Genomic DNA, 14,419 nt, shown 5'->3' on the forward strand with positions numbered 1-14,419 from the left:
TGGCAGGTGCCTTCTAATGGTTTAACAAGTTAGAAATATCCTTTAGGTTAAAAGTTGTCCAGATGCACTTGGTTAGGAGGAAGGAAAGGGCCCTCTCTCCCTAACATCCGGAGCTGGAAGGGAGGAACATGCGTTTGAACCGTGGGAACGTTAGGGGAGTTGACCTTGAATAGACAGATGCACCCTCAGTAGAAATGTCTGTGACAAAGAACACAAACTGGCCAGGCCCAGAGACTTGTGAAGAGCGAGAGAGGCTTTGGGGAGAGAAGGAAGAGGGTGGAGTCAGGAAGACCAGTGTTCAGGCAAGGTTCTCCAAATAGGGAGATTTTCCTGGCCTATCTAGGAGGGCCCAATGCAATCACTAGGATCCTTAAAACTGGAAGAGGGAGACAGAAGAGAGTCATAGAAAGGGATATGATGACAGAAGCAGGGCCATCTGGCTTTGAAGATAGAACAAGGAGGCCATGAGCCAAGGAATGTGGATGGCTTCTAGAAGCTGAAAGAGCCAAGGAAATGGATTCCCTTCTATTTGGCAGAAAGAAACCCAGCCCAGCCACCACCTTGATTTTAGCCCATGGAGACTCATGTAACCCTTCTGAGCTACAGGACTGTGAAATGATAAGTTGGTGTTGTTTTAAGCCACTAAATTTGTAGTAATTTATTACGGCAACAGTAGAAAATGAATGCACAGCCTCATCCTGATATTCCTGTTCTTAAATCCATTTCATTTATTTCCACCTGAACTTCAGCCCTAACCTTCCCTCATCTCTGTTCTCTGGGTCCATCCTCTGGCCCCTGGATTGTTGAGAACTCCAAGGGGATGTGCTATTCAGGTGAATTTCAGCAGCAGGCAAAGGGAGGAGTCCAAGAAGAGGGCAGGTGAAGGCAAGGGTTAAGCAAGAACTCTAGCTCTGGAAGCAGACTGGCTTGGTACTGAACCTCTGGGAGCTTTTATTCTCTGTGGAAAACGCAGCGCCCAGCAGACAGCAACACAGGAAATGAATGGCAGAGAAACTCTATTAGACATTTCTCATGTGAGATTATAATTAATGTTCATGTGCCATCAGGAGACCAGATCCAAGGAACTGCAGAAAGATCACAGGAGGGCACTCAAGGGCAACGCCGAGCACTCAGGGCCAGGTGCCCAGCCCTCCTCCTCTTCCCCTTCCTGTCCCCTCCCCTTTCCTGCTGGGGCAGCAGGGGCTTAGGGACAAAGCCCCAGGGGATGAGGAGGTGGCTTGGACAGCTGGTGCTCACACACACACACACACACACACCCGCCGTGTCTCCCAGAGGCCTGGCAGCCCCACACTCTCCCCCTCCGCCCCCTCCCCACACCCCCCGACCTCAGGCTGCCCTTTGGTGGCAGATCAGGGCTGGTTTCCCGAGAAGTGGGGCGCATGTGGCGCGAAGCCCCGCCTTCTCGCTGCCCCTGAGCAGGGGGCCGTGGGGGGAGCTGGCCGGCGGCCGGCATGGGGTTCTCACTTCCCCTCCCCAACGGCCGCGGGTGCAGGTGCCGCGGGCCGAGTCCCGCAGGCGGGGCGGACTCTGTGGACACGCCCTCGTGGCGAGGCCGGGCTGCCCGGAGGGAGGAAGCACCAGAGCGGCGGCCGGTCCTGCGCGGAGCCCGGCGCCCCTCCAGCCCGAGCCAGGACGCCGCCGGCCCCGGCCCCGGCCCCGGGCACGCAGCGAGCCAGGGATGTGAGCGGCGCCCCGCGGCATGGCAGCCTCAGGTGGGTAGGCAGGCGCCGCGGGTGCCCGGGCTCCCGGCCCCTCTCTCGTCCTCCGCACCCCTTGAGGCGCGCTCCCCCGCTCGGTTCTGTTTGCGTCCTCAGTGCGGGGGTCTTGCCTTCTTTCTGCTCTTTTCTCTGTTCCCTGTCGCAAACTTCCCACTCCAACTTTCCCACGTTTCCTGTCCCAGCCTGTTGCGCGATTCTTTTCAGCCCCTGCCTGGCCCGACCCCCTCCCACTTCTTCAGAGTCTCCTTCGCTCCCTCCACCTCTGGCCCTAGGAGTGCCTGAGCGTCTCTTCCCCTGTCCCTCCGACTCTGAAGCGAGAGGCGAGTTGAGAGAAGCGGAGGGCGGGCGATGTGGACGGTCTACGCGCCAAACGTGTCTCCTGGGCTCCGTGGACCCACAGGGGGCGCTCGCGCAGTCCTAGGTGGTGCGGAGAGATCAGCCGGGGTGCCCTTGGGACAGCTTCCCAGGCCCCGTTCCTCCACCCCTCCCAGGCTTTGTGCTTTGGGTCTAGAACTTTGCTAGGGATCTAGGAACACTATTCCTTGAACTTTACTTTTCCTGCGTCCTTTGCAGAACTTTGGGGAATGGGGAGAGTTGGCGGTCACTGGGTAAATGTACTCATCAAAGGGTGCCAGGAGTCTTTTCTGGCTGGTCTTGGGTTGCCTTCTGGTTCACGGGTGTACACACTTGGCAAGTCGCTCACTGACGGAGATCCAGGACAAACCACATAATGATGATAACAGAGGCAATTAATGAGTCCTTACTATTGCACTCCAATGGATACTGTGCACCTAATATGTTCTCTATGGTGGGCAGGACACACCTAGTCTCTGCTCTCCGGGAGTTTATGGTCCTGTAGAGGAAAGCAATAAGTAAATAAGGAATTACTAGATGAGAGGAGGTAGAGTTACAGTGTTTACAGATGGGTTTACTTGTATTTTCCCAGCCCACTTTATGATGTTTTAGTAGGGATAACACGTGAAAACAGGTTGCAGGTGCCCCTTGAAAAAGAAAATCTAGGTGGCCAGGAGAAGGCACTGTTCTTATAGGAGGTGAGCAAACACTGGAATGAAGAGCCAGCTCCCCCCAGATCCTCTGAGGATCTGGTAACGGTGCTTTGGAAGCAGAGGTAGAAAAGGCCAGGGGTGATTGTTCTATTAGATTTGGTACTACAGGCTCATTAAAGGGGATGGGAAGGTAGTTAATCACAGCCTCCTGGCTCTCCAGCTGGGCTCTGGAGGCTAAAAGAAGCTGTATTGTGAATAAGGAGGCCTAATAATAGCAGGTAATTTACACTTAATAAGGAAAGTCTCTGGTATAACATGTGTTATGGGAAAACAATAAAGAAGGGTGAGGGAGATTGGGGTTAGAATTTTCAAATGAGGTGGCCAGGGTGGAGAAAGGGACATTTGAGCCAAGATTTCCAGGAGGAGAGGGAGGAGGCTCTTTGGGGAAGAGTGCTCCAAGCAATAAGTGTATGTGGTGTGTTAAAGGAAAGGGAGTAGGCCAGAGTGGCTGAAGTAGGTGGGCTGTGGGGGAGAGGGAGATGAGGCCAGATAATAAACCAGAGAAGCTGCCTCCTCCTTCCATGGTCAGGGACAGGCCCTGGGCTGCTGAGTCCAGGAAACCGCAAACTGGGAGGGCCTTTGGGTGGAAGAGTCTGAGAAAATGGCCTCTCTTTTCCTCTTGTCCAGTGTCCTGTGTACCTCTCTCCAGTGGGCACAGCCGAAGGAGCTAGGAAGGCGAGCTCCAGTTCAGAGGGGGACCGTAGTCCGGTGGGCAAACCTGGGGCTATTTATGGGCTCTGTAGCAGCTTCTGCAGGTGTCCGTAATGGTTAGAGCTGTCAAACTGTCTTGCTGTCTGTGTCTTCTGTGGCGAGACACCACTCCAGGTGCTGTAATTGAGAGTTGGGTCTCTGGAGTCCTTCGGGTTCCCTGAGGTTTGGAAGTACAAGGACCCATGGGGGAAGGTCATAGTGGTGAGAGCAATGCCTCTCGCCAAGATGCTGTGGGCTTCGGAGTCATCGAGCCACCCTTCTGTATGTTCTTCTTTTCTTTTAAAAGCAACTTTATTGTGACATAATTCACATGCCATACAATTCATCCATTTAAAGCATACAGTTCAGTGGTTTTTAGTATCTTTACAGATATGTGTAGCCATCACCACAGTCAATATTAGGACATTTTCATCACCTCAAAAAGAAACCTTGTATGCTTTGGGTATCAACCTTTTATTCTCCTCTCCTCTCCCAGCCCTAAGATCTACTTTGCCTCTGTAGATTTCTCTACTCTGGGCTTATATATGAATGAAATCACATAGTATGTGGTCTTTGGTGACTGGCTTCCTTTGCACAGCTTAATATTTTCAAAGTTCATCCCACTGTAGCTCATATCAGTACTTCATTCCTTTTAATGGCCTAATTCTGAAATTCCCTTCCACTGAAGGGGAAGCATTAGTCTATATTATTTTCTGAAAGACGTGTTTGCTTGTTGAAATCCAGGAGAAGTTAGGCTCCCTGTCTTTGAAAGGACCTTGGGTAGGAAGATAAAATTAAATGGACTCAGCCTGTTCCACAAGATTCTCTAGGCACCTGATGGCATCTTGTGTATTTACACGTGAGAGAGAGGAAAGAGAGAGGATCCATGAGTGACTTTCCCAAGTGGCCAAGTCTGTGGCTGGGTGAAGAAAGACGAGTACTCTCTCCTCTGTGTATCAGCTCTCATACCGTCTCTTGCCCCCTCTCTCCAAGGCTCTTCTTCTCTCTATATCCTTCTACTGTTCCTGGACTTACAGGACCATGGAGCTTGAAGGGACTTATAACCTTTTTGTGATCTTAACTTCCATGTGATCCTTGAGGCCTCTCAATACTCTTGCCAGTACCTAAATTTGAACACCTTCTGGGGTGGGAAGCTCCTGATATGATTGACCACATCTCTCCTTATCCTGGTCACCTTCCCTATAGGGAACACCCTCTTCAAATACAGTGTTCAGATTCAAACATGGGGCTCCAGGATGGATGAATGGGGTGCCAGAGTCACCTATAGGCTGAAGAAATGGTCTGGGCTGAGTGGTTTGAGAAGCTCTCTGGCACTTCCTGTCTGCACTTCTCTCCAGTGAGTTCTTTTTTTTTTTTTTTTGAGATGGAGTCTCACTCTGTCACCCAGGCTGGAGTGCAGTGACACGATCTTGGCTCACTGCAAACTCTGCCTCCCAGGTTGCAGCGATTCTCGTGCCTCAGCCTCCCGAGTAGCTGGGATTACAGGCGCCCACCACCATGCCCAGCTAATTTTTGTATTTTTAGTAGAGACAGGGTTTCACCATGTTGGCCAGGCTGGTCTTGAACTCCTGACCTCAAGTGATCTGCCCTCCTCAGCCTCCCAAAGTGCTGGGAGTACAGGTGTGAGCCACCACGCTTGGCCCTCTATTGTGCTCTGAATCCTGCAAAGGCACCTCTCTTTCAGCCCTGGCTTTTTACCACATGGACTCTCTGCTGTGACCCATTTCTTTCTCCTTCTGTAGCCAAACCTGTACTTTATGTTTTACGAGGACAAAGAAAGACCCTTCCTCATTTCTGTCTAGGGCTTGTGGACTCCTTGTTGGCTCATGTGTTTCATTTCTCTTAATAAATGAACAAGCAAAAAAAAGAGAGACGTGATTGGGGACAAGTGGAAAACCTACTTATGGTTAAAGGAAAAGGATTATTGCTGAAGAAAGGAGTTTCCCCCATATAAGGCAGAGTTGCTGACAAAGCATTTAGTCCTATATTGTTACCCAGCACAGCAGAAAGGGACTGGAACTTTCACTTTGGACTTTTTAAAAACTTCCCCATCTTTCAGTTTCCCAGCACAGCAATATTCAGGAAGGTGATAGATTTCGTTGTCCTCATTTACATCACGGCAAATTTGCCTTGACTTAGTAATTGGTCTAAGTCACACCACAAGTTAGTGACCAAATAGGTTGTAATGTTAACTAGTCTGAGGCAGTAATTAATTTCTCCTCAAATACTTTCACTCAAAGGGAATTGAATTTAACACTAGAACCCCAGGAATGAGACATTGTGCATTTATTTATTTATTTATTTATTTAATGAGACAGGGTCTCACTCTGTCATCCAGGCTGGAGTGCAGTGGTACGATCTGGGCTCACTGCAACCTCTGCCTCCCAGGTTCAAATGATTCTCATGCCTCAGCCTCCTGAGTAGCTGGGACTACAGGCGCATGCCACCACGCCTGGCTAATTTTTGTATTTTTTTTTGTAGAGTTGGGGTTTCACTATGTTGGCCAGGCTGGCCTCGAACTCCTGGTGTCAAGTGATCCGCCTGCATTGGCCTCCCAAAGTGCTGGGATTACAGACGTGAGCCACTGTTCCTGGCCAGGAGTGAGACATTTTGAATAGCTGTTCTGTTTGTTTGTTTGTTTTTTAAATATAGGAGATTTAAGTGCTTTTTATTTCAATTGTACTTTTTTTTTTTTTTTGAAATGGAGTCTCGCTCTGTCGCCCAGGCTGGAGTGCAGTGGCTTGATCTCAGCTCACTGCAAGCTCTGCCTCCCGGGTTCACGCCATTCTCCTGCCTCAGCCTCCTGAGTAGCTGGGACTACAGTTGCCCGCCACAATTCCTGACTAATTTTTTGTATTTTTAGTAGAGACAGGGTTTCAGCGTGTTAGCCAGGATGGTCTCTATCTCCTGACCTCGTGATCCACCCGCCTCGGCCTCCCAGAGTGCTAGGATTACAGGCGTGAGCCACTGCGCCCGGCCTCAATGATACTTTCAAATAAAATTTTATTTTAGAACAGTTTTAGATTTCCAGAAATACTACAAAGATAGGACAGAGAGTTTTCATATAGACCACATCCAGTTTCACCTATTATTGACATCTTACATTAGTGTGGTATTTGTGACAATTAATTAACTGATATTGATAAATTATTAATAACTAAAAGTTCAGGCTTTCCTCAGATCTCCTTAGTTTTTATGTAATGTCCTTCTTCTGTTCCAGGAGCCCATCTTAGGTACTACGTTATATTTAGTAGGCATGTCTCCTTAGGCCCTTCGAGGCTGTGATTTTCTCTGATTTTCCTTGTTTTTGATGACTTTGACAGTCTTGAGGAGTACTGGTCAGTTATTTTGTAGAATGGCCCTCAGTCGGGATTTGTCTGATATTTTTTTCCATAATTAGACCAGGATGCTGGGTTTCCGGGAGGAAGACCACAGAGGTAAAGTGCCAGTCTCAGCCCATGGTATTCAGGGCACACGCTCTCAACATGATTTGTGACTGTCGATGCTGACCTTGATCACTGGGTTTCTCTATTGTAAATTTACTCTTTTTTTTTCTCCCTTTCCACACTGTGCTCTTTGGAAAGAACTCACTTGACACAGCCAAACACTGAGTTCTCCGTATAAGGAGTTACACCCTACTTCCTTGAGGGTGGAGTTATCTATCTACATAAATTATTCAGAATTGTTATGCATGGGAGATTTGTCTTTTTTCCCCAATGTATTTATTCAGTTATTTATTTCGTATCAGTATGGACTCCTGTATATTTCTTTTATGCTTTGGGTTATAATTCAATATTATTTTATTTATTTTGTTGCTCAAATGGTTCCAGCTTTTGCCACTAGGCACTTTGAGTTGACTCGTGTTCCTTTGACATATGCCTGTCATTGAATTTTTGTTTGAGCAGTTACTTTCTGGCACTACAAGATGCTCCAGGCTCATATTGAATATTTCCTGCCCCAGGAAATATTTAGTCCTAGACTCATTCCTAGAATCCATCATTTCTCTAAGGAATCCTGGATCCTTTTATTGGAGAATGGTATGAGAAACCCATGGCACTAGATGTATTTTATTAACTGTATTTTCTAAACTATATTCTGTATTTCCTTGACTTTTTAAATTGGGTGCAACTTAGAGATTAAGAGCATGGACTTTGGAGTCAGATCCCTGCTCTGGCACTGACTGACAGTGTGCATTTGGGCAGCAGCAGCAGCAAATCTTCAACGAGTTTTAATGTCTATGTCTGTAAAATGGGGCTTTTTGATAATATATACTTTGTGGACTGTTCTGAGGATTAAATGAGAGAATGTACATGAGATGCTTAGCAGAGTGACTAACACATGATCAGTGCCTAGGAAACAGAGCTGAATCACAATTTAAACTTTCCTTGATGACTTGGAGCCTTTTTTTTTTTTTTTTGAGATGGCGTTTCGCTGTTATTACCCAGGCTGGAGTGCAATGGCACGATCTCGGCTCACTGCAACCTCTGCCTCCTGGTTTCAAGAGATTCTTCTGTCTCAGCCTCCCGAATAGCTGGAATTACAGACACATGCCACCACGCCTGGCTAATTTTTGTATTTTTAGTAGAGACAGGGTTTCGTCATATTGGTCAGGCTGGTCTCGAACTCCTGACCTTAGGTGATCCACCTGCCTCGGCTTCCCAAAGTGCTGGGATTACAGGCGTGAGCCACCGCGGCCGGCCCTTGACTTGGAGTCTTTAATGAACAGCAAGTATTATGATGTGCTGTTAACAGAGGAACAGGATCTGCTGTTAACTGGAGAGGCAGGATCCAGGGGGAAATGAGTACCCATTCCCTCAGTGGCCCTAGAGTTTATCATTTTAAAAATGTTCACTTACTTTTGGGTCACTAAATTCTTCTCATAAAATTGGAGTAATCGCTCATGGCCATGTGGTCTTTAGAACAGTGTAAAGCTGTTGCTTTTCTACTAAGTCAATCAGTGCCCCAAAACCCAAGCTTCCTCTCAGGCTCAAGCAATCCTCCTACCTCAGTCTCCTGAGTAGCTGGGACTATTGGAGCACACCACCATGCCTGGCTAATTTTTGCTTTTTTTTTTTTTTTTTTGAGACGGAGTCTCGGTCTGTCTCCCAGTCTGGAGTGCAGTAGTGCGATCTCGGCTCACTGCAAGCTCTGCCTCCCGGGTCCACACCATTCTCCTGCCTCAGCCTTCCGAGTAGCTGGGACTACAGCTGCCTGCCACCACGCCTGGCTAATTTTTTTTTTTTTTTTGTATTTTTAGTAGAGACGGGGTTTCACCGTGTTAGCCAGGATGGTTTTTTTTTTTTTTTGAGACGGAGTCTCGCTCTTTCACCCAGGCTGGGCTGGAGTGCAGTGGCGCGATCTCGGCTCACTGCAGGCTCCGCTCCTCGGGGTTCACGCCATTCTCCTGCCTCAGCCTCTCCGAGTAGCTGGGACTACAGGCGCCCGCCACCTCGCCCGGCTAATTTTTTGTATTTTTAGTAGAGACGGGGTTTCACCGTGTTAGCCAGGATGGTCTCGATCTCCTGACCTCGTGATCCGCCCGCCTCGGCCTCCCAAAGTGCTGGGATTACAGGCGTGAGCCACCGCGCCCGGCAGCCAGGATGGTTTTGATCTCCTGACCTTGTGATCTACCTGCCTTGGCCTCCCAAAGTGCTGGGATTACAGGCGTGAGTCACCGTGCCTGGCCTAATTTTTGCATTTTTTGTAGAGATGGGGTTTCACCATGTTGCCCAAGCTGGTCTCAAACTCCTGAGCTCAAGCAATCCGCCTGCCCTGGCCTCCCAAAGCGATGGGATTAGTCATGAGCCACTGGGCCTGGCCCCAAGCTGCCTTCTTAAGGGTTCTTCTTGTGCTTAGGAAATTTTCTTCTTCCCTCTTCTTCACTTTTTTGCTATCACTTGAAAACCCTATTGAAAACACTACTTATGGTTTCTTCATCACTAGTATGTGGGACCACAACCATCCCTTCCTGAGATTTTATTCTCCTTCTGCCTGTTGCACAAATTGTTGACATGATATGCATATGTATGCGGAGGAAGGTGGTGGCTACTACCCTTTTTCACTTTTGCATTTTTACAAAATGCTCCAGGATCCTTGCAGCATCACTGAAATTGCATCCTTAATGTTATAATGAAATGTAAAGTGTTGCACCTTTCCTACCTGTTGGCTCGTGCCCATGCACACACATCTGCAATAACACTTCACACTTAGAAGAACGTTTGCCTCTTAAGATAAACCAGCCACATAGGAAGGAAGGACAGAAAGAAGGTAAATATATTCTGATACTTTAACTCTGCTTCTCAGTGTCAGTTGCATAGTTATGTAGCTTTGCCAATGTTATGCCTTCTATAGTCTTGAAATTATTTTTCCATTGAGGTATAAAGAAATATTCTACACAGAAAAAAAAAGATCCAAGCAGCAAAGATTTTTATTTATTTATTTATTTTCATGGAAGGCTGCAGCACTGGTGCATTAAATTTTTGTCCTTAATCTGTGTAAGCTTTGGAATCAGGGTAGGCATTCCTGAAAAGGACCATTATGTTCACAATTGAGGGAACAGACCGTGATCAGAATTCAGTTCTCTGTAGAACCACAAATGTCCAGGGCATCGTCAGAATTGCTGACTGGTTTTCTCCAGTTCCATACTGTTTGTCTGAGATTGCCGTTTTAAAAGATTTGTACACCTTCCCTTCAAAAACACTCTCAGGCTGATGAACTTGCTCCTGCTGAGAAGTCTACGAGGCTTTATATTAGCACTGGATTAGGGCTCCAGAAAACCAGGGGGGCTCAAAAAAGAATGAAACTGCAAACGTTTAGCCAGGCGCGGTGGCTCACACCTGTAATCCCAGCACTTTGGGAGGCCGAGGCGGGCAGATCACAAGGTCAGGAGATTGAGACCACGGTGAAACCCCGTCTCTACTAAAAATACAAAAAATTAGCCGGGCGAGGTGGTGGGCGCCTGTAGTCCCAGCTACTCGGGAGGCTGAGGCGGGAGAATGGTGTGAACCCGGGAGGCGGACCTTGCAGTGAGCCAAGATCGCGCCACTGCACTCCAGCCTGGGCGACAGAGCGAGACTCCGTCTCAAAAAAAAAAGAAAGAAACTGTAAACATTCGTTTTATTTGCTATTTTAAAAAATTTGGTAATATCATCCTGGGGGAAATCAGAACTATGTTGGGCTTGCATTGTACATGTTGCTTTTTGGTTTGAATATAGTGGTGGATTGGATGGGGGCAGGAAAGAGGATTCATCCTGTGATCTTTTCAGAGCCTCAAGGTCTTGCCTAAGTCCTGCCTCTGTCCTTTTCAACAGGAAACATCAATGAAATGCAGCCCAGGCCTAGTGTTTAATTGTTTTAGTCTACAACTTAGATGGTTCTGAACCTTCATCAAATGTGACCAGCTTCCTTCTCTGAGTTCCCTGTTGTGTCATATGGACACTTTATACTCACCTCTTCCAAACCACGCACAGAACAGTTTGTTGAATTCATGGAGAGATGATGACCCAAAACAGTGGTAACAGTTACATTAAGAGCCAAGCTTCTTTGAACTTTGGTAGTTGGAAGCTATGACTTATTACTCGTAAGATTCTTGACATAGTCCCTGATGGGTGGTGCAGGTGAGTTGGGAAGGAGGCTGGACTGGGAACCAGGGAACAACCTGAGCAACAGTTCTGGTTCTGCCAATAATCTACAGTGTGAAGTTGAGCAAGTCCCTTAACCTTCCTAGATGAAGTGTTTCTTTCATCTGTAAATGAGGAGTTTGGGCCACGTGATCCCTGAAAGCCCTTTTTGACTCTCTTTTTGGCATTTGTGCTTTGTTAGAGGAAGAAAGCCTATGTTATGGTCCAGGTGTGAGGGACGCCTTGCAGATTGTATTGTGGAGGTCACAGCATTAATTCAACCACAACTACCATGCACTTTAATATTATACATTATTTATATTCATGTGAGGATAATGACACCAGCTACCAATTCCTGAGGGTTTTCTATATGACAAGCACTATGCTTAGCAGTTTACGTGAAATACCTAATTTAACTCAAATCCTTACTTGGCCACTGTGAATCTTGGACAAATTACTTAACCTGTCACACCTCAGGTTTCTCATTTTTTAAAGAATGGGCTAATAGTACCTACCTTCTAAAGTTGCTGTGAAGATGTAATGAGTTTAGTAGGCAATGTGCTTGGAAGAGTGCCTGGAACATAGTAACCTCTATGTAAGTGTTTGCTGTTGCGATTATTATTATTTATTATTATTGTTGTTATTGTTATGATCTCATACTGCATCAGGTGTGGGGGGAAAGTGCATGCCAGGCAGAAGCAATAGCTCGTGCAAGGATCTAAAACAGTATGGGGTCGGGCCTGGTGGCTCATGCCTATAATCCCAGCACTTTGGGAGGCGGGGACTGGTGGATCACTTGAGGTCAGAAGTTAAAAACTAGCCTGGCCAACATAGTGAAACCCCATCTCTACTAAAAATACAAAAATTAGCTTGGCATGATGGCAGGCACCTGTAATCCCAGTTACTTGGGAGGCTGAGGCAGGAGAATCGCTTGAACCCGGGAGGCAGAGGTTGCAGTGAGCTGAGATTGGGCCACTGCACTCCAGCCTGGGTGATAGAGTGAGACTCAGTCTCTAAATAAATAAATAATAAATAATAAATAAAACAGCGTGGTATGTTTGGGCAAAGACAAGGAGTCTGGTATGATTGGAACACAGACTGTAAATGGGGAAAGAAATGAGTGAGTGAGGTGTGCTGGTGTGCTGGAGGCACACCATGAAAGATTGTGGGTGCCAGACCCAGCATCTGGATGCTCTACCTTTGCAGGTTGTGGGGAGCCACCTAGAAGGGCAAGTGTGCTAACATGCTTCTGTGCCTCATTCTTGCCCAGGGGTGCCCAGAGGATGCGACATCCTCATCGTCTACAGCCCGGATGCCGAGGAATGGTGCCAGTACCTGCAGACTCTGTTCCTGTCCAGTCGGCAGGTCTGCAGCCAGAAGATACTGACTCACAGGCTGGGCCCCGAGGCTTCCTTCTCGGCAGAGGACCTAAGCCTTTTCCTCAGCACCCGCTGTGTCGTGGTGCTGCTGTCCGCGGAGCTGGTGCAGCACTTCCACAAGCCCGCCTTGCTGCCTCTGCTGCAGAGAGCCTTCCATCCTCCGCACCGCGTGGTCAGGCTGCTCTGCGGCGTGCGGGACAGCGAGGAGTTCCTAGACTTCTTTCCAGATTGGGCCCACTGGCAGGAGCTCACCTGTGACGATGAGCCAGAGACCTACGTGGCAGCTGTGAAAAAAGCCATTTCCGAAGGTAAAGATTTCTTCTAAAGATAAGCAAGCCTTAGAAAAGTTACTAATCCAGGTCCTAGGTGTAAGTTTATATTCCAAAATGAGCAGGGATCTCACTATGTTAAGAGAGCTGGTCATATTTACGGGTTTAGAGCAGCCTATTCCTGGGATGGGATAGGGGCAGGACAGCTCTCCTGGACTATCACCTCCTGGACTATCAGGAGAGGAAGAGGACACTGTCCCTTGTCTTCTGTACTAGGGCAAAGCCCTTCTTTCTAGAATTTTCTATGCCTTGGAAGACACAGGACAGAGTTCCAGCCTAGAAAGTAGTGGGGGTGGGAGGCAGAGACTTTGTTTGCTGTTGGTGTGAGGAACGAGACTGCCCACTCTCCTGCTTGCATGTTACTTCCATTTTATCATCATGCGACCTTCACATTTTTGTTAAAAAAAAAAAAAAGACTTTTTTTTTTTTTTTTTTTTTGAGACGGAGTCTCCCTCTGTCACCCAGGCTGGAGTGCAATGGTGCGATCTCAGTGGACTGCAACCTCTGCCTCCAGGTTCAAACGATTCTCCTGCCTTAGCCTGCCGAGTAGCTGGGATTACAGGTGTGTGCCACCATGCCTGGCTAATTTTTTTGTATTTATAATAGAGACAGGGTTTTATCATGTTGGTCAGGCTGATCTTGAACTCCTGATATCAAATGATCCACCCACCTCAGCCTCCCAAAGTGCTGGGCCTACAGGCATGAGCCACCGTGCCCGGCCAAGGCATTGTTTTTTTCGATAACATGTTTATAGAGAAATAGCCCTCTTCTCTATTTCCCACCAGCCTAGCTTCTATATTCTGCCATTTCTCCTTTTAGAGTAGGAAAATTCCGATCCTTTCTGCCGGGGTTAGTGACTTCAGTGGCCCCAGGAAGTGTGACACACACTCTGATTAACAGTAACAGAAGACATGCTCTGGGATGGACACATAATCACAGCTTTTCTTCTTCTTTTTGCTTTCTTTTTGCTTTTTTTTGAGACAGAGCCTTGCTCTGACATCCAGGCTGGAGTGCAGTGGCATGATCTCGGCTCACTGCAACCTCCACCTCCCTGATTCAAGTGATTCTCCTGCCTCAGCCTCCCGAGTAGCTGGGATTATAGGTGCCCACCACCACACCCGGCTAATTTTTGTATTTTTAGTAGAGACGGGATTTTACCATGTTGGTGAGGCTGATCTCAAACTCCTGACCTCAGGTGATCCGCCTGCCTCGGCCTCCCAAAGTGCTGGGATAACAGGCATGAGCCACCACGCCTGGCCTCTTTTTGTTTTCTATTTTTGCCTCACTGTGGGCTATGAATGGGCTATGCGTTTATATTCTGTTCTCTTGCCACATGAGATCTTATATACCTGATGCCAGCAAAGAAGCCTGGAAAGTTATGGTCCTGATTTAACTGTGCCTCAGTTATCCCTGGTGTGACTTGGGCGTTAATTTGTCTCACCCACCCCTATGCCATCTGATAAACGAAATCAAGAATTTACTAATTTTCAGTGACCTTAAAAAGGTAACGTAACTTCCTAGGTGCTTTTATCCCAGGAATTGGCTACTCTAAACAAATAAATATGACCACATCTT

General features: G+C 47.6%; 1 protein-coding gene across 4 annotated transcripts in view; it reads left to right on the forward strand.

Annotated features, from left to right (window-relative positions):
- Nucleotides 1-1,488: 1,488 nt before the first annotated feature.
- PIK3AP1 (phosphoinositide-3-kinase adaptor protein 1) overlaps nucleotides 1,489-14,419 on the forward strand; it is a 133,146-nt gene continuing 120,215 nt past the window's right edge. Inside the window, exons 1-2 of one of the 4 annotated variants that reach the window (XM_055253809.2) lie at nucleotides 1,489-1,733; nucleotides 12,407-12,823. In XM_055253809.2, the coding sequence (XP_055109784.1) occupies nucleotides 1,721-1,733; nucleotides 12,407-12,823 (430 nt within the window). In that variant the 5' untranslated portion in view covers nucleotides 1,489-1,720. The remainder of the gene's footprint in view (nucleotides 1,734-12,406; nucleotides 12,824-14,419) is intronic. The other 3 variants (XM_063628894.1, XM_063628905.1, XM_063628900.1) reach the window with 3 other exon arrangements.

The sequence above is a fragment of the Symphalangus syndactylus genome, chromosome 2, assembly GCF_028878055.3.
Source record: "Symphalangus syndactylus isolate Jambi chromosome 2, NHGRI_mSymSyn1-v2.1_pri, whole genome shotgun sequence".
Classification (NCBI taxonomy): Eukaryota; Metazoa; Chordata; class Mammalia; order Primates; family Hylobatidae; genus Symphalangus; species Symphalangus syndactylus.